At 40.3% G+C, this 18,510-nt stretch overlaps 1 protein-coding gene across 4 annotated transcripts; it reads left to right on the top strand.

The window, feature by feature from the left end:
- Positions 1–6,998: 6,998 nt before the first annotated feature.
- RB195_020862 (uncharacterized protein) lies at positions 6,999–17,147 on the top strand (the record flags this gene model as incomplete). Of its 4 annotated transcripts, XM_064189375.1 has the most annotated exons (13): positions 9,076–9,132; positions 10,672–10,759; positions 10,837–10,943; positions 11,415–11,431; positions 11,624–11,670; positions 12,198–12,298; positions 14,623–14,767; positions 15,057–15,106; positions 15,629–15,758; positions 15,811–15,905; positions 16,383–16,456; positions 16,510–16,650; positions 17,078–17,147. In XM_064189375.1, the coding sequence occupies 13 exons, from the start codon at positions 9,076–9,078 to the stop codon at positions 17,145–17,147; spliced, it is 1,122 nt and encodes a 373-aa protein (XP_064045255.1). The 4 variants fall into 4 exon arrangements, with proteins under 4 accessions (XP_064045257.1, XP_064045256.1, XP_064045255.1 ...); XM_064189374.1 differs by lacking the exons at positions 11,415–11,431; positions 11,624–11,670; positions 12,198–12,298; ... (5 more) ...; positions 16,510–16,650; positions 17,078–17,147 and adding exons at positions 7,119–7,310; positions 7,458–7,586; positions 7,712–7,814; positions 8,579–8,694 and having other exon boundaries at positions 8,905–9,132; positions 10,837–11,084; XM_013443800.2 differs by lacking the exons at positions 9,076–9,132; positions 10,672–10,759; positions 10,837–10,943; ... (1 more) ...; positions 11,624–11,670; positions 12,198–12,298 and having other exon boundaries at positions 14,629–14,767.
- Positions 17,148–18,510: the final 1,363 nt, after the last annotated feature.

Raw genomic sequence — 18,510 nt, 5'->3', positions numbered from 1 at the left:
TTCTTTGATGGCAGATCTTAACTCGGCAAACAAAACATACAAACTAACATTTTCAAGCAAGCAGTAAAGAAAAAACATATTTTTAGAATAGAAGTAAGTATTTGACTAAATAAGTGTGATCTATGTCCGAACAAAAAAAAAATGAAGCCTAGGAAAAAAGTGCTAGATCCATCTTTTTCTGAGGACACGAGAGGAGTTCGTTTTCTGTCTTCCGACAAGGATTTATTTTTGTTTACGTCAACAAGCCGAACTGTCCCTTAAAAGCATCACCCACGAATCTGAGGTGGTACGGATTTCAGTTGGAGTATTCTTATACGGGACAGTAGATTATGGAGAGAAGGGCGATTCCGTCCATGCCGTAAAAAACGGCCCGGTACGCCTCCGAGCGATCCAGCGCACTATTTTCTACAACGAGTTCGATTGGAGCACGCCAGCCTTGTGCACGCGCAGCATCTTCCGCGCCGTTTTTTTACGGCAATTAGGAAGAAATGGACGAAATCACCCCACTCACCATAATCTACTATCTCGTATACTCCACCTGAAATCCATACCACCTCAGAATCTTGGGGTGATGCTTCTAACGCTCGTTCCTCTTCATGCGTACTCCTGCGGCGCTCGTTGTATATCATGGATCAAGTTCTGGACATTCCAGACCTAGTATCTCCTACCGTATCAGCTTACTGTAAACAGAGAAAGATCGGAGTTCACATGTGTTTGTTTACACTTCAAAACAACATTCACATAAGAAGAATTAGAAGCGAATAAGTTAAAATTTCCATAAAATTTAGGCAAACTCTAGCGAATTCAGTCTTTTCCTGTTCTTGTTCACAGCACAACTACAGCTTTTCCAGAAAATAAGTGAATAATCCTTAGTGCTCACCAAGCCTTTAATCTAGTCCCGCAAGTCATTCTATAGGCAGTTACAAGTCCGTAAACCTCAAAACTTAAACTTTAAATGAATAATAATTTTGTTTTCACTATTGAAATTTCAAGGACATAGAAAAAAATGCATTTGTATGTTTATAATCAGGTATTGGTGTTGATTTATTACAAAGAGTGATTTTTTAAAATTCTGTTCTTCATCATCGGAAATGTATACTGTAAGTAAATATGTAAGCAGCAAAAGAAATCTACCAAAAATAGTTCCTACTTCCTAAAAAAAATCTCCTGAAAAACTGCGCAAAAAAATTACAAAATAACAATGTTCTCGGTAACAAGACATCAATTAAATTCGTTGAATTTTTCGCATGCGTGGTTCTTAATGGATTTTTTTTCAATCGCAGGACAGTGTTTAGTGAGAACTCTTCAAATTTTCACTTGAACTTTCTAGTACATTTAGCATTAGCTTTACGGAAGGAAAAGTTTGAGGTTTGCTTAGCTCACTGAATGAAGAATTAGTCTATCCGGCGATTCCGTTGTGTTGTTCCTAGAATTTTCTTCCTCTTTTAGTTCTGGATGAACATACAGTGACAGGAGAGATGTGTAGAGCACGCAATCTCCCAGTGCAGCGGTGATTTTCCTCACCGTCAGAAGGCCCTAATTCGCATTATTTTCTATCTAACGGTTTTCCCATGGTTCTTTTCAGTAGTCCAGCCACCTGTCGGTCTCCACATCCTTATCTAAGGGATGTAGTTCCAACGAAAGACTCATCAATTTCTAGAAAACCGATACACTGCATAGAAGGAAGTAATACGATCTGAAAACCGCAAGAATTCCGAAATTCAGTAAGGTCTCATTCTTTGAGGGTGCTAGTAGAATTCTACATTCTATCGAAAATTCTTATTTCTATGAAAATTCTACATTCCACTATTCAATTCTCTGAAATTTTTTTCTAAATTTCAGAAGTTTTTTCAGGAATTTTCAAAAAATATTCCAGGTCTACCGTGCCTCTGTCAGAGTCCTCTTCACCTGTACAATCTTCTACAATCATCGACTAAGGGTCCGTGAACATCTTCGAAGCTCTCCTCCTTAGAGTAATTCAGGTAGCACAATTCACAATATTCACATTCGAGGAGTACATTAAATCCGGAAAAAAAGCTTCATGACACTAAATGTGCGCATAAAAATAGGATTAAAGTGGTCGGGGCTAATTAGTAATTAGCGCTAACTTACGTTCGACTCCAAATCACATTCGTTTGCGATATATTAATGCCTATTACAATCATTTAGCGTAGCCGTAGCCAAGCCAATGTGCCAACTCACTGTTTTTTGCCCTCGCAAACACGTCCGGTAGCAATTTGCCCCCGGGGAATGAGAAGTTTGGTTGGCACTAGAGAGGTTTCGTACCATCGACCATACAGCGGACCAGTGGACTGGACTTCTATAGCTGCACTACAACTCCTTTCCACTCCCCGATTCCAAAAAAAAAACGCGTACGCGTAGAAAAATGCGTTTCCCACTGTAGAAATAAAAACACAAAATCCGTTGTTTGCCGAAAAAAAATGTGTGCAATGAAAAAGACTTCATTGTGTGAAATCTTACGATGTTTTTTTTTTTTGGAAATTTAACACGAAATGTCATTATCGTTATTGAAGCACTTCTGCAAAACATAAAGAAAAACAACTACAATTCGGACCTTTTCTCAAATATTCTGCCATTGAAAAAATAAAATAGGCCCTCGTTATCTGCGTTTGAAATTTTGAAGCAAATACCATCTATACGTACGGATTTTATGAAAAAAAATAAATTATGAATGTATTCATCAATCAAATCCCAAGTGATTTCAATTTTGTTATCTGCAAAGAAGTCACGTTAACGTGCTCACTTCTCACGAATGTTCGCTACAATAGAACTAGAGATAGATACGTACGTATCCAATCGTAATCCAGAAATCATTCAAGGGATTTGAGTGCTAAAATGGGACCTATTTCCATTCCCACCCGTACAACTTTGTTTCGCATATTTTTCCAAAGGTTCAAAGGTTCCGCTCGTTTTCCTTGAATCCCTCTTGGCTTCGCTCCAAGATGACCTGATTTGGTCCTTTTCTCTGCTCCTTTTTGTCCTTAGTTTTCCAGAATAAAATCTGCGTGATCTTTTTGCTTTCTAGCCACCCAGTTCGTTAAGTTTTCTATAATTACAGCGATAACTTGATGATTTCTTTTCACTCCGCTTAAACCGCTCTGACGAGATTTAAGTTTCTCCGTTCGTGCGTTGTTTGAGTGTTATACAATGTGAATGTTATTTTGTAGCATATTTGGAAGATCCGCTAGTTGTTCCACATATTTTCTGAGGACTATTTAAGGATATGATAAGATAATTACTTTTGCATCTGAAGTAGCTGTGTTTTGTAGCTTGGTGCCTTTTTTTCTAGGTGGTTTGTACTGAGCACAGTGCATTGTATACTTCTGCAAAAGTGGGCAAACTCTAATTCGTTCAGGATACTGTATCTTCTAATCTTCTCCTCTTATTCTCGTTTTGAAATATTTGAAGCACCATAACTTTCATGACGAATGATGCAATTGATAATTTAAGAGAAAATTCATGTAGTGAGCTCCCTAACGGAGCAAAAAAAAATATTCGCATTTTTTAATTTCGACAGATATTCACAGCACTCCATTTTTCCTAACCACTGCATATTTCATATTTTTGCCCCACTGTCTCATGAATGGATGGATGATTCAAGAACTGAGATTGATCAAATATTAGAGACGCTAGAAAATAATTTCGTTTTTGCGTAAAGAGATCAATTCTGATCACCTTTTTCTAATTAGAAAAAAAAACACTTTCTACCTTACTGACGTAGCATTGGAAATTTGCACGTCAGATAACAGAAGATCACTGATAAAGAGATAAGGTAACTACTAATTATAAGACAATTATTGATAAGATAATTACTAGTAAGATGATTACTTATAGGATAATTACTAGTAAGATAATTACTGATAAGATTATTACTAATAAGATAATTACTGTTAAGATAATTACTTTAATCACTGAAAATGAGAATGAAATGATTGAAAAAGCGTAGGAGAATTCTTTTTCTTTGTTGGAAAGAAGCAAAAAGAACCTGTGTTACTCTCTTGTATCTCTGACAAAAGATCAAATCAAGAAAGGCAACAATAAATTTTTTCTGTATCTCTGCAAAATTCTGAGGCTTTCTAGATGAATGAAATTGATTACGAATGTTTAAAATCTCAATCATCGATTTTAATCCTAGCACACGGCGTAGGTCAGTTCTGGGTGTGTTTTCTTTGATAGCTTTCACTCGAATTCGAGTGAACACTGAGGGTTCCTTTTCTTTCTTGATCCATAATAAAGCGACACTGCTGTTCGATCAGATCACTGCTTCGGATACAGGGAGATCCAGGTTTTCACGAATGGATGCTTCAAAAGGAGTGATCCTGAGGCAATAGCTGAACGTTCCAGACGTGGGATCGTCATTCTACTTTTAAGTGACGGCCAATCGCGTTTTTGCCATAAACAGTGTGCTCCTATGAACGTCGGAAATTCCCCTCTAGATACGCTACAACCACCAGTATCCAAAAATTGAAGCGTCTGTGAAAACGGGGATTTCGAAGACCTGTGATTATTTTTCGAAGAACAGTGAATGTTAAAGTAGTCCATTTCGAGGTGAGAGATTTTTATTTGTTGGCTAGCTCCTCTAGAAAACTGTCTTCGTAGTCCAGATTTTGTTTCCATAGTGACTCCAAGAAAACTTTGCTGGAAAAAGAAAAGCCAGCCCTCTGGATCGTAGGTACTTGGCAACTGTTTTCTGAACTTTTCCCTTTATCCATAAGCTTTCATCGGTGGAGATCGTTGGTTAGTATCGAGTGGTTTCTGGTGTCCCAGGAAATTCAGAGAATTCTATTGTTCTTCGTAGTAATATTCGCATTTTCTTCTTTCGATAGGAACTGGTTCAGTTTGACAGAGTTGGTGTCGTACTAGCGAGGACTTATTCCCGCTTTCTGGAAAACAGTTTTTGATCATCGCTAGAGTCCTCTTCCTTTTCTGACGGTGTTAACGCCATGGAGGATGTTATCCACATAAGTAATTCTCAGGATCGATTGTGCGACAGAAATTTGGGGCCATCATGAGATGGTAATGTATGGTCCCAGCAAGAAAAAATGGTGAGACAATCCGTCCAAAACGGAACACGTCGAAATCGGCACGTGATTGCGTTGTCGCTTATGGTTTGCCTGCATGGATCTTTTATCCAGAAGGAATCGAATGTAGCTTCTACCCTCATTGTTCAGAACTACCATAAGAAAATCCTTTTCTCTATGTCGTTGAAAATGTGCATTCTGGCTGTTCTTCTACGAAGCAGTATTCCTGGAAGATCCAGAAGAATGACTTATCCTCGATATCCTCGATGTAAAAGATAGGCTAGGCTGGTATCCTTTTATTTTTGGTGACGCCGTCGAATACACATCGTATTCCTGCTTCTCCTCGGTTAGAACAGCGTGATGGGGTAGATAATGACAACGGAGAGCAAGTCGATTTTCCTGTACCTCTTCGATTATTCCACGGGCTAGTTGTTTCAGAATGATGTTGTGGTATTTCTCCTTCATACCTGGCTTAAAGGCATCACCCCAAGAAGAAAGAAACCCGTAAGAATCACCAGTAAGAAACAGCCCGGAAGATACGGCTTCGAGCGTTTCGGCGCGCTTTTTTCCGCAACGAGTTCGATTGGATCTCGCCAGCCTTCTGCACGTGCCGCATCTTATAGACCGTTTTTTTTACGGCAATTAGGAAGAAATGGACGGAATCACTCCCCTCTCCATAATCTACTATCCCGTATAAGAATACTCCACCTGAAATCCGTACCACCCCAGATTCGTGGGGTGATGCCTTTAAGTCTTAAAGCCCATATATTTTACTTTAATGTTGCAATGTATGCGACCTTTATATTTTTCAGGAGTTCCTCTTTGTTTCCTTTCTGAATGGAAGCTGCATGAAATAGCTGTCTTTATTGTTATCGAAGTATGTAGTTTCGTTGGATTTCTGGTTGCATTCGACATCGTCATTGCGTTTCGGATCGTCGCGACGATGCTAACTCCAGCGATTGATGGGTCCCACTCGATCCTAAACGCTACGCTCCACCGCGCCGCTTCGAGTGCAGCCGCTTACGCAATTGCACCGTGCTTCATGTCCGTTCGGACCCTCGTATACACGCCACAGAGAAGTTGAAAAAGATTTCTTTCTTTGGAAGAATATACTGTTCTCCAAGAAATCCTTCTTCCAGTGAGAAAATTCTGATCTTAGCAAATCAATATTGGCGAAGGAAGGAAATCAATCACCAGATGAGTGGGATGATTCCTGCAACGATTTCCGGAGACTGGGCATAATATTCTGCGCAAAAAACTAGTTCATAGAAGATAGCTAGAGGATATGAAATAATAATAGTGAGATGTGATTTGCCACTGAAGTTTTCCCTCAAAGACCATGATTAGAAGACTCATCGCTATCTGTGAAGGTGCTGTCTCCATGTTGTGAAATGGATAAAGATCATTTTAAGAAGGAAATTTCCTCGGAATTTTAGGTGGTTTTCATTTCCAAACGCTTTTTTAGCTCTCAGGAAGAAATTCTCAACAAGGACCGCACAAACTCTAATTAACTGCTCAGCTCTGAAAAACAGCATTGCCTTAAACACACGATGAAGGTCTTTGAGGTGCAAGAGAGTAATTATCGCCATTCAATTGGAAAAAAAGCAAAAAGACTATAATTGATTCCCAGTGAATAAGATTGTTGTCAACTTTTGTTTGCTGCTGTTTCCCATTTCTACATTCAATTACCTACTATACATCAAACATACTACGATAAGAAAGTCATTTATTTGTATGTGTGGACAGCCTGGAATGGTTTTTCCTTACCTTACATTTCCTTAACGTGTGTTATAAGTCTAAGCTCAACAAGAATTTCAACTTATCACTGCTGTTTTCTTCAAAATATTTCTGAATACCTATTCTATCTACTATGAAATTGTTCCAGTCTATGAACTTGAACAGTTTTCTTCCAAGAAATAATCCATAGGTTCTGCCCAGTTCAGATTATCCTTCTGAATGTGTGAAGATTTCCTTATTCAACTTATCACCGTTCAAATTGTTCGAGGAGTCGGTTGCATTACTTGTGGGCTGAATTGCCTTGCATGCTACATTATTCTACAACATTCTCCTCGCCATATGCAAAGCTACAAACGGGTCCTACTTGGAATTACGGTAAGTGGCCCCGTCGCAGCACTAACAGTTGCAAGAGTACATATAGTTGGGTCAAAACGACATGAAACACGGACCGTTGCGTATGCGGCCGCGCTCGGAAGCGGTGTGGTGGAGAAAGTGGTTGGAATCGAGGTGGGACCGTGGCGAACTGCAGAGGTAAGTGGTGGTAGCGAGGATCCTTACACGATCCCAACCCCTACGCTCCACCGCTTCGCTTCGAGCGCAGCCGCTTGCGCAACTATCCGTGCTTCATGTCGTTTTGACCCGACTATATGTCGGAAATTTTGTAGGTGTATCGTTCAGATAACTGCAGCTGCTGTGGATGCTCTAATAACGTTGTTAGTGGTCCCGGTACCGCTAGAAGGTGCACTTGGAAATGAACTGATTGGTCCGCTAGCAGTCTTGGCTCCAAATTGGGGGAATCTTTTCACTGTGAGTTTTTCCCCCTATTCTAATTATTATTATTTTGTTGCATGGACAAATAAGTGAGTGGATAAGCCTTTTTTTTTCTTTTTTTTTTCTTAGCATCGCTCCTCATTCGCCTTGTTTACGTTCAGCTGATCCTCCTCTGGGCGCTTACCTCATTGCTGTGGAGCATTGAAATTGGTTTTGCTTATCGTCTCTACGTGGTTAACTCCTCCATGAACGGAGCTTCTGCAGGTACAGTATTTCGCGACAAATATCTGTCACAGCTCCTCCAAGTCGTGTTTATACTTTGTCGCTAGACGACACACGTAGAAAACACCTGATCGCTCTCGTTCACCACTGGCGACGTGCGGAAACACTCGGGGGCGAAATTCACCATCTGGTGTTTTTTTTCTTTCTTCAGCCAATGTTCGGTACAAGAGATGTAGCGTGCTGACGCGATTGTGGAATTTCGCCTCCGACTGTGGTGCGTATCTAGTTTCTAGTATAAACTCCACGTCGCAATAGCATAAAATATGCAGTTTCCAATATTCAACTTCACCCTTTCCAATTTTGCTAGGTTACTGAAAAAAATTGCATTGCATTGCCATTGCAAAAATGCTTTTATTTCGTTCTTGATGAACAGTGGCGATAATTATTTAGCCGGTAAATTATAGTACGGTCAAAGCGACATGATGCACTGTGCAGTTGCGAAAGCGGTTGCGCTCGAAGCGATGCGGTGGAGCGTAGCGGTTGGGTTCGAGTGAGGATCCCCTCTAACACCGTTCACTGCTAGAGTTCGCGACGGTACCATCTCGATTCCAACCGCTATCTCAACCGCGCCGCTTCGAGCGCAACCGCTTACGCAACTGCACCGTGGTTCATGTCGTTTTGAACATACTATAGCTGCACATACGTCTCTAACAGTCCCTAACATTTTTCGTTTATTCGGTATCCTCTTTTATTCCTTCATCTAATATTCCCCAATCATTTTTTTTTTAATTAGGATTCGTTTTCAGGACCACTCATTAACCTTATTCTTTTTGGGCACCCGCTAGTATTGATTGCATTTCTGTCTATAATGTACGCCAGAGCCTTCAGTCCTGAAGAAGAAAAACGTCGTTATGTCACTGATGTGGGTTTTTTTTTTGTTTTCTTCTTGTTTACAGCTTATCAATCTAATCCGATCTGATCTAGCTCTACCATTCGATTTTGGTTTTGGTTTGATTTTGGATTTTTGAGTGGTATTGTTTCTAATTCGAATTTATTTTCTTGCCCTCAAACTATTGTTCGGTTGAAAAAGTGCTATTTTTAACCAAGAAAATAATTTATAACTATTTTGCAGCATGCCTTGCAAGTCTCCCCAAAGTCAGCACTGATGTTGATCCTACAACACAAGTATCGCGAGCATACAGAATTCTCCATCAGCTTCCTAATGTACGCCCTTATCATATTTTGTACTATAATTCTTAGCGTGCGTCGTATTGTGAAGGTCTTGAACGGAAATTTCTCACGTATGCCTGAAAGCTCGATCCGGATGCATAGAATGCTATTGAGAAGTCTTATTTGGCAGGTGATTCCTATTTTTCTATAGTTTCATTTCTATCGTTTTCTCTTGAAGACAGCACTTACCTTTGCATTTTCCCATTCTAGTCGTTATTAGTGTCATTTCTGCAACACAACTCACTAACAACTTAAGCAAACTAGAATATAATAATACCCTGATAATATAGAATATAATAATACCATGATAATAAACTTTTTAAGAAAAAAAACTGTAAGCAAAGCGTAGCAGGAGCTCAAAAACGCCTGAAAAAACACGATCTTTCTCCAATTATCATCCCAGTTGCTAAGGAAGTAGCTTCCTAACAGAAGGATTTTTGAATCGGACCTAATGAAGATGTCATGAAGAAGATAAAGAGCGCAGCTCACATCTTAGATGAAGTAGGTGTGAATGGTTAAGAAAAACTAAAAGATAAACATCTAAGACTTTCATGCGAAATCCAACTTCGCATTTACACATCCGTTTTCCCAACGAGGGCCCGATATGAATATGTAGAGAAATCTGTGCACACCTTGTGTTTTCACCAAACTTTACGCCTTTTTAAGGTTAAGTCCGAATAAACAAACCCACAAAAAGTCGTTCAAGTTCTCATTTTCATGCAAGACCCATGCGCAGTGAATGTTGTACGTGTGCTGTCGGTGTGGCGCGTTACGTCCTCGGGGGAAAGTGGTCAGCGCCCAGGAAGACAAGTTTCTTTCATTTTTTGTATAGCAGTGCGTCAATAAGATTACGTAGTCCTAGAAAAAACGTTTCCTTCAACTTTGTCGTCTGTTTTGCTGTAAGACTTCAGTTTGTAGGAATTGTGAATAGCGTTCTTTGTAGCCGGATTCTGAGATTTTCGAACGACTACATCTACGAAGAACCATCTAAAAACCTTGCAGACACAGTATTACAAAATACAGACAGAATATGCCGAGGTTTCAAGACAAGAGAATGTTTGAACTCTACGAAGAACGCTTATCATGAACAGTGAAAAGTAAAAAAAATGAGGAAAATATCCAATCTTCGCGAACTAAAATCTCAGAGGGGTCCTTGCAGCAAAACGAGCGATAAAACCAATTTTGCTGAACTATATGATCTTGTTTATGCATTTATATTAAAAGCATTATCAGAGAAAAGAGCTTGCTGGCCTCGATCGAGACGGATTAGTTCCCATTCTCACTGAGGGAGCAAAGCTCTTCTCAGATATCACTAGCGCTAGCGCATACGCACATGCCTCTTGCAATGAGCTTCTCTTCTTCTCTTGAACACCCAGTGGCACTCTTATTTCTGGAAGTAAATAACTAAATCATTCGGGCCCTAAAACCTAAACATCAGTCTTAGAGGACCTACGACTTGTAAGCTAAAGTTAACAAGAGAAAAAAGTAAGATACAGCGTCCAGAAAGACAGGTGCCATTGAGCGCTTCCCCCTAACTATTTTCCACTCAGTTTTTTGCTCATCCTGTACAAGTAAATGTGCGAATAAACAAACATAAACATTTATATACATCATGTATATATTCAGAGAACTTTTGCAAAGCTTTCAAATTATGAGTGGATTTTTTTAGACAATAATCCCGTTCTTCTTCATTTTTATCCCTATCGTTCTGCTTATTCTATCAGTAACATCACAAAATATTTTCATAGAAGGAGCAGGTAAGTGAAGGTTATTTGTGTGCAGTTTTTCTAGGATTGTGTTGAATGTTCTTATCTGCTTTGAGCTTTCATTTCAGGAACCCCGTATTACGCCAAACTCTTTCCCGCCATCGCTCTTTGCGTTTTTTCATTTTATTCCATAGCTCATATTACCGTTATGATGACATTTACGAAACCATATCGGGTGTTTATTTCCAAGATTATTTGTCGATGCACCTCCACCAGGATATTTACCAGAATCAGAACGTCTAATCAGAGCATGTTTGCACTTGTTCGCGATGAAATCACCGCACCTAGTCGACCCGGATTCTGCAGTGTATTGTAGTAAATTGCTGCATTATACTAAATTATAATAACTTCCAGAACTGGCTGCAAACATCGTTTTTCGTTCTGAGTTTATTTTACGCTTAATTTTTCTTCATTGGTTCTAGTTTCTGAGTTAAATTAGTCGTTTTTATTATTCAGCAATTTCTTTGGACGAAATGTCAATTTACGAAAACTGTTCCATGTGACTTATTGTTCTGTACTATCAGTATTATAAAGCTGAAGTGGAGAGTAAGAATTTCACGACCGACCATGAAAGGTGCAGACGTCATTGTCAAGAGACTGTTCCCATGATCTAAATGAGGAGCGACCATCTTGCACATAAACCTAGAGGTTCTTCTCATCAAGGTAGGTAAATAAACCTAGAGGTTCTTCTCATCAAGGTAGATAAAGTTCCATGTGGTCATGAAATAGCGGCTAAAAGGTATGCCTGAAGATTAGACAAGAAAACTGATTACATTGATTGACATAATTGATTACAAGCTTGACCTTGTACAAATGTAAGATGAGAGTATAAGAGGAGTTTTATATGTCTTTCAGGCTTCCGCGACGGCGACGTGGTCGACATGGTCACATAAAATACAAAGGTTGCAGAAATCAAAGAATTCCATAATTCAATCATTCGTGTTTAAAAGGTTAGGAATAGAATTTCTAAATAACAACAAAAGTTTGACGCACATGACATGATGTATATAGAAGAGCCCAATATTTGTTGGCATGTATAGCCCACCTTAGTAATCGTTGTGAGTAAAAGAATAAATATGCGCTTTCTCTCTACGGCACACTTTTTCAACAACAGGCTATAATCTTCGATAGGAGAGTCGAAATATCCGTACACAAACTGATTGCAGAGATAGTAAACTTTAAAAGAATATTTGGGGAAAAAATACGTAGCTATGAACCCGAAAAACATTTCTCAGTAGGAATCACGTCTAATTACGACAAAACACTGTCAAGAACGATCACACGACCGCCTACGAAGTCCGGCTGCGTATCAGCCCTGTAGGTCACTATAATTTAACCTCAGCTAGTTTTGCTCTACCACCCAATGGGTAAAAGGTTATTCAGAGTACTTCAAGATTGTGGAAATTAGAACTGCCCTGCCTTACCCTAGGAGTCACTTTGATCACAATGATTCCTGTTGTTCCTCAAATTGATCGGGCGAGTGATTCACCAATTCCTGAATTTGTTCCCATAGCTCGCGAATGTGGCCCGGTTGTTTCTTCACAACAGATACGAAACATCAAATTTTTATTTAAAGGACGTTGTGAAGAAGTCTGACCATCGGGTCGTTGATCTTCCTGTAGTGCATCTGAAATATCGTGTGGAACCTGGTCACTCACAGCTGTAGTCCAACGGTTGTCGTTGAGATTCATCACGTGTCCGACTCACCCTATTTTATTTTCATCGGGAAACGCTGCGGCGTTTCTAACCTTACATCGCTGACGTAGAACAGAACTTCGAATCCTCTCTTTCATTTGTGTCATGCTGCATTGTTCACGTGAGGTAGGGTGGCTCATAATAATAGGCTTTCAAAACTCAATGAAGGAAATAAGTAGTTCAGTGGATGAAGTTTTATCAAAAATAAAGTGAAGATCCCACTGAAATTTGTCGCTACATTCGGCGCATACAAGACAACAAGTGCACAAGCGGACCACCTCCTTGCCTCATGATCCGAGAAGGTGGGACAACATGACAATATAAACATTGCATATCATAATCTTTCCAGATCGGAACAAGCACGGTACTCCCAGTACCACTCTTTCGATCCAACGTTCAACGTCGCTGACCGCATTTTCTTCGTGCTCGCGATGTCACGGTTTCTGAAGTACAAACCTCAGAGTTACGTTTCACCAAGCACCGTATATTGTGTAGTCGCCCACAACATATTTTACCGCAGAACAGAATTCTTAGACATGGCACTGTAATTTCTAGTTCACAGTAAGAACAGATCAAGGAGACAAGTACGTCTGACTCAAGCCAAAACTATCACATGTATACTGATACAGAGTTTCCCTTAGGAATTCGACAGTAGTCGTGGTCACAATGTAATTGCGGATATGGAAAATGTGGACACTCAACTGTTCTATCCACAGTAGTACCAACAGAAATCATACCAACATCTAAGCTTCGTTCATGAAAGTGTGGAACCTATTGAATAGTAAAACACGGTGCAATTATGTACGCGGCTTTTCTCGAGGCTGTGCGGTGGAGCGTAGCGGTTAGGAGCGTACTGAAATCCATGATGGCATCACCCATCGCTGCAGTTTGCGATGGTCCCACCTCGGTTCCAACTGCTGCCCTCCACCGCGCCGTTTCGAGCACGTACGCAAATGCACCGTGTTTCATGTCGTTCTGACCCGATTATAAACTCTCGTTTCATTCTCGTGCATTATCTATAAGGACTTTTTGATGGGAATCTTCCTTAAGATATGATATCAGCCACTACTCATAATACACAGTTGATGTTATGTTTGGAGGACCACGACGCACACTCATAAACTTTCTGCCTGAGACACTTCATCCGACCTTCATTCCGCCGTCTCCAATGTTCACGTAGTAAAAGAAAACGTAGGGCAGGCTCGAAGCGACATGAAACGTGGTGCAGTAGCACAGGCGGAAGCGCTCGAAGCGGCGTGGTGATGAACGTGATGGTGAGGAATCGAGGTGGGACCGGCGCGAACCGCGTCGAACAATGGTGCTAGCCAGGGTCCTCCGTCGATCGTAACCGCTACGCTCCACCGAACTGCTCCGTACGCAGCCGCTTATACAAATGCACCGTGCTTCATACTATTTTTACTTTGCTATTAGTATCGGTGCCCATACTTATGAAATAACTCGCTGTGTACCTCTCTCTATCAATCTTTTATGCTCAAACGACCTGAACTCTGGTGGGAGCAGACAGAAATCGCGCTGCTTTTCATTTGCATCACGTTCCCTTGCTCCCTTGCTTCATAAATCAGTCTTATTTTAAAGGCATCACTCCACGAATCTGAGGTGGTACGGATTTCAGGTGGAGTATTTGTATACGGGATGGGAGACTATGAAGAGGAGGGTGATTCCGTCCATTTCTTCCTGATTGCCGTAAAAAACGGCCCGGAAGACACGCCTTCATCCGTTTTGGCGCACCATTTTGTACAAGAGATTCGATTGGAGCGCGCCAGTCTTGTGCGGCGCCGCATCTTCTGAGCCGTTTTCTACGGTAATTAGCAAGAAATGGACGGAATTACCTCCCTCTCCGTAGTCTCCAATCCCGTATACGAATACTCCACCTGAAATCTGCACCACCTCAGATTCGTGGGGTGATGCCTTTAAAATTAACTCCCGATTACATAAATTATTATTTGCTAGACCATTGCTTGCAAGCTGCTCTTGTAGTATCCTTAATGACGGCTTGCTTCGTGAGCTCTTAATTTACTCTTGTATGTTACTTTTTTTAAGTTCACATATGCATAAATTGACTTGATTGACGCTGATCTGCAGAAATACGTTCTTTTTTTTCCTACCCAGCGATTATCTCTGAACTGATTTCGTTTTAGGGCTTGATGGAGGCTAAGCCCGCAGTCACACATATAATATTTGATTTCGATGGCCTTTTAGTCGATACTGAGCCGTGCTACACTATTGCAAATAAGGCAATCCTTGGCAAATATGGTCACGAATTCACCACAGAGATGAAAGGAAGTATGTTTTCTTTCTACTGTTGCACATTTATGTCAAATTTTTCTCGAAATCTTCATAAATACTTACCAAAATAATAGCGAATTCTACTATAGTGAATCGAACGGTTTTCCGTGCGACGCAGATGGTGTTGTTTAACGCACAGGAAAAATTAGTTGTGCTGTTTTGCATCTTTCGAATTCTTTCTATATAAAAGAAGAAAAAATCCTATCTTTCCTGAGCTACACACGTTTTCATTGCATAGAATAATCTCTGACGCTGTGACAGGTCTGCAAAAAGTTTTGTTTTTCAGAAATGATGGGTCGAAAGCCAATGGAAGCAATCGTTTGGTTGTTAGAAGAGGTTTGTGCATTCTCGATATTACTCTTGCTTTTGTACAACAGTTCTGATTCAGTTTTCTGTTTATTTATTTGTTCAAATACGTCCAAAAGTGCACCAGAAATTAGGCAGCGCAAACATACAGATCGTTGGGTCAGTTGCACAGGTAATGGTAGAACGAACGGTGTCCATTCTCTTCATATGATAGGCAATCAAGTCACTCTCCTGAAACAGAAAGTGAAAGAGTATCCTTGTCTCATATAATGAACTTTTAAGGATGACTCAATCAAAACTTGCTTGAGGGTTCTAAGATGAAACTGATCGTTAAGGACCTTGGGTTAACAGAAACAATCAACCTTAAACAACTGATTGAAATTGTTATCAGCTCTCCTTCACCTAGCAGCATATAAGAATTTCATGTGTTCGGTATCACTATTAAGTGTTACGATTAACAATGCACACAAGTTCTAACGATCATCTTTTTATTTTCGCACTTTTTTCTATCAAAATTGAGGGCTCTACCCGTTCAAACTGGCTCATTCCTAGGTAGGATTAACGGGCAAAATCACACCAGAAGAATATGCCCTGCACTACGACGTCATGCTTGCTGAAATGTTTAGAAAATGCCGTGCCCTTCCAGGAGCCGAGCGGTTGGTGCGACATTTTGCTGAGAAAGGTAGTGTTCTCCTGCTTGTACCGGAAGATCTGACTTGAAATCATGATTACAGGTATCCCAATGGCGATATGTTCAGGATCCTGTAGCCGTAGCTTTTCATATAAAGCGGAGAACCATAGAGAATGGGTTGACTTGATTCCTATACATGTAAGTGTCTCAGTGTATGTATTAACGTTTAATTTGTATTCCTCGAGCACGCACTTTTAGATGATAACAAATGTAACCACAAAAAAAAAAACATATTTGAGAACTATACCGAGAACCCCTAGACCTTAATTCTAATTCCTGTTCTCTTTCGAGTTTGGCTTATGCGTACTAAATGAATAACCTATTCTGATTCTCCAAATTTCTTGTGCAGTCCGTGAAATAGTTCATAATAATGTGTGCATACCCTATAATGTTATGCTATTGTACCTTTTCAACTAGAGCAGTACCGTGCCCGTATTAAGGAACGTCGGATTTTCTGGATGAATACAGGACTGCAGTCAAAATCGCCGAAAATATCTTTGTCTATTTGCATTCTGCTCAGTTTTTTTTTCTTTTAATGTTGTTTGACTCGTTGCAATGCTGTTTTTCATTACTAGTGCGATTTCGAATCTCCAAATTACAAAAAGAAATATCCAGGTTCTTTGTGGTGACGACGAGAGCATCGAAAGGGGAAAACCACACCCGGACGGGTTTCTTGAAACAATGAAAAGGTTTGCTAGTCTCATTTTTCTTTACAGATTAGCTTCACATAATTAAATTTCAGGTTTCCCGAACAGCCAGCTTCTGCATCGCATGTTCTTGTTTTCGAGGATGCTCCAAATGGTGTGAAAGCTGCTCTAGCTGCAAGAATGCAATGCGTTATGGTCCCCGATGATATGTTTCGTGATGAAGCTAGAACGTTACGGTGACTTTTTTGAGACTTTTTTCATCTTTAGTCCGTTTCGTGGTGTTTTGCTAGGATCAAAACGATGTGAACCGCAGTGCAGTTGCGTATGTGGCTGCGCTCGAAAGGTGGAGAAGGCGAAGTGGAACCTTTGCAAACTGCGGCGAAGAATGCTAGCAAGGATTCTCCCTCGATCGTAACCTTCGAGCGCAGGCGCTTACGTAACTGCACCTTACTAATGTTTGGTTTTGGTTTTTTTGCGACTGTTTGGTTTTATGTGGAATGCACCCATTCCCATTTGTTCCGATCTTACAAGTCGTTTTTTTCTTTGTTCGCGCAGCTTCAGCTTATTTGTTTTTCACATTTGCAGTTCTTAATCCTCAGAATCCTAGTGCTTCGCCGTCTGTGTCATGCTGTTGACCTTGTAAATGTGCTGGTAAATTTTCAGCGCGGACAGAATCCTTACAACTCTTGAAGACTTCAAACCGGAGGAATTCGGCTTACCGGCATTCGACTAGTGCAAGAACGAGCTCTCCTTATCGTTTTTCGTAGTGGGAATGGCTAGGATCTCTGTTCATCGATATTTTATCGACGATTACGTACATTCGTTTGTTAATTTGAAATACGATCGGTATTCAAATGTTAGTGTTGATTTATTTTGCAACAGATGATATTGCTTAGCATTTCTATTAGTTGTTGATTTCAGAAATGTTTTTCGTGATTTGTTAATATGAAACTTTTCCTTTCTCCATTCAGTGATCATTTCGTCGATCCTGTTTGTTGAACGCATCAAGCGTCACTGTCGCAGTGGTCTATTTACTACCCTCGCTTTCTTAGAAAGAAAAAGAGAGGAATCCTTCGACAGAAAATGATAGCGATATTAAGATGTCCTTATTTTCTCCAGATATTCTATGTCTCGGGTTGAGAAGCTAGATTTGTTCAAGTCAAATGTTCCAGCCGCTCTTTTCAAGACCCCTAATTCATTAAAATGAAGATGTAATGACAAAATCGTATGAAAATAGGTAATTCATTCTCATTTGCGGTCCTTGAACTCTGTCAATGCTCGTATTTTGTCAACAAAATCAATACAGTCGAGGTACAGATACCTGCACAGGTCCCTGCATTGCTCATACCGCGAACGAGAGTCGGGCTAGCGCGGTTTTTTCTTGTCACTTGGTATGTTCGGAATGTTCTGAGTTTACATAGCACAGTTACCAGAGTCACCTGGCTGTACCCTTCACAGACCTCCTCAACGCGGTATATGTGGATATGTTTCGCCTTATGAACAGTGTTTTTAGCCTAAGTTGTGTCCATATGTTGTTTGTAAATCAAAAATCATATGTCTAGGAACATATAGTCTTGACAAAACGACATGAAGCGCGGGGTTGTTGCGCAAACGGTTGTGCTCGAAGCGGTGCGGTTTAGCGCAGCGGTCAGAATCGAGAGGAGAACTTTGCAAACAACATTCATCGTTGCAGTTCGTGATGGTCCCAACTCGATCTCAACCGCTACCTCCACCGTGCCGCTTCGATCGTAGCCGTTCAAGCAAAAACACCATGCTTCATGTCGTTTTGACCCGACTACTTGGTCGGTTTGAACACATTTAAAGTTTTTTGCTGTTCTTTGTCCTCTGCAGTTTCTTCTGCAGATGAAGACAAAATATGAACAACAACATCCGTGGGACCTATCGGTCATTTTCTTTGGCAATGTCTTTGCCAGGCACACATTTCGTCTCCTGTTTTTCCGTTCCAATATAACTAGTAATAATTTCTGATTATTTCAGACTCAGAGTGAAGACGAAATCACCTCTACTCATCTCCAAATAGAAGCTAGGTTTGAATCACCAATGACCTCAATATACTGGAATATCATGTCTTTGTT

This window comes from Necator americanus, chromosome II, assembly GCF_031761385.1.
Source record: "Necator americanus strain Aroian chromosome II, whole genome shotgun sequence".
In the NCBI taxonomy this organism is placed as follows: Eukaryota; Metazoa; Nematoda; class Chromadorea; order Rhabditida; family Ancylostomatidae; genus Necator; species Necator americanus.
This window is presented reverse-complemented; position numbering and strand designations above follow the sequence as displayed.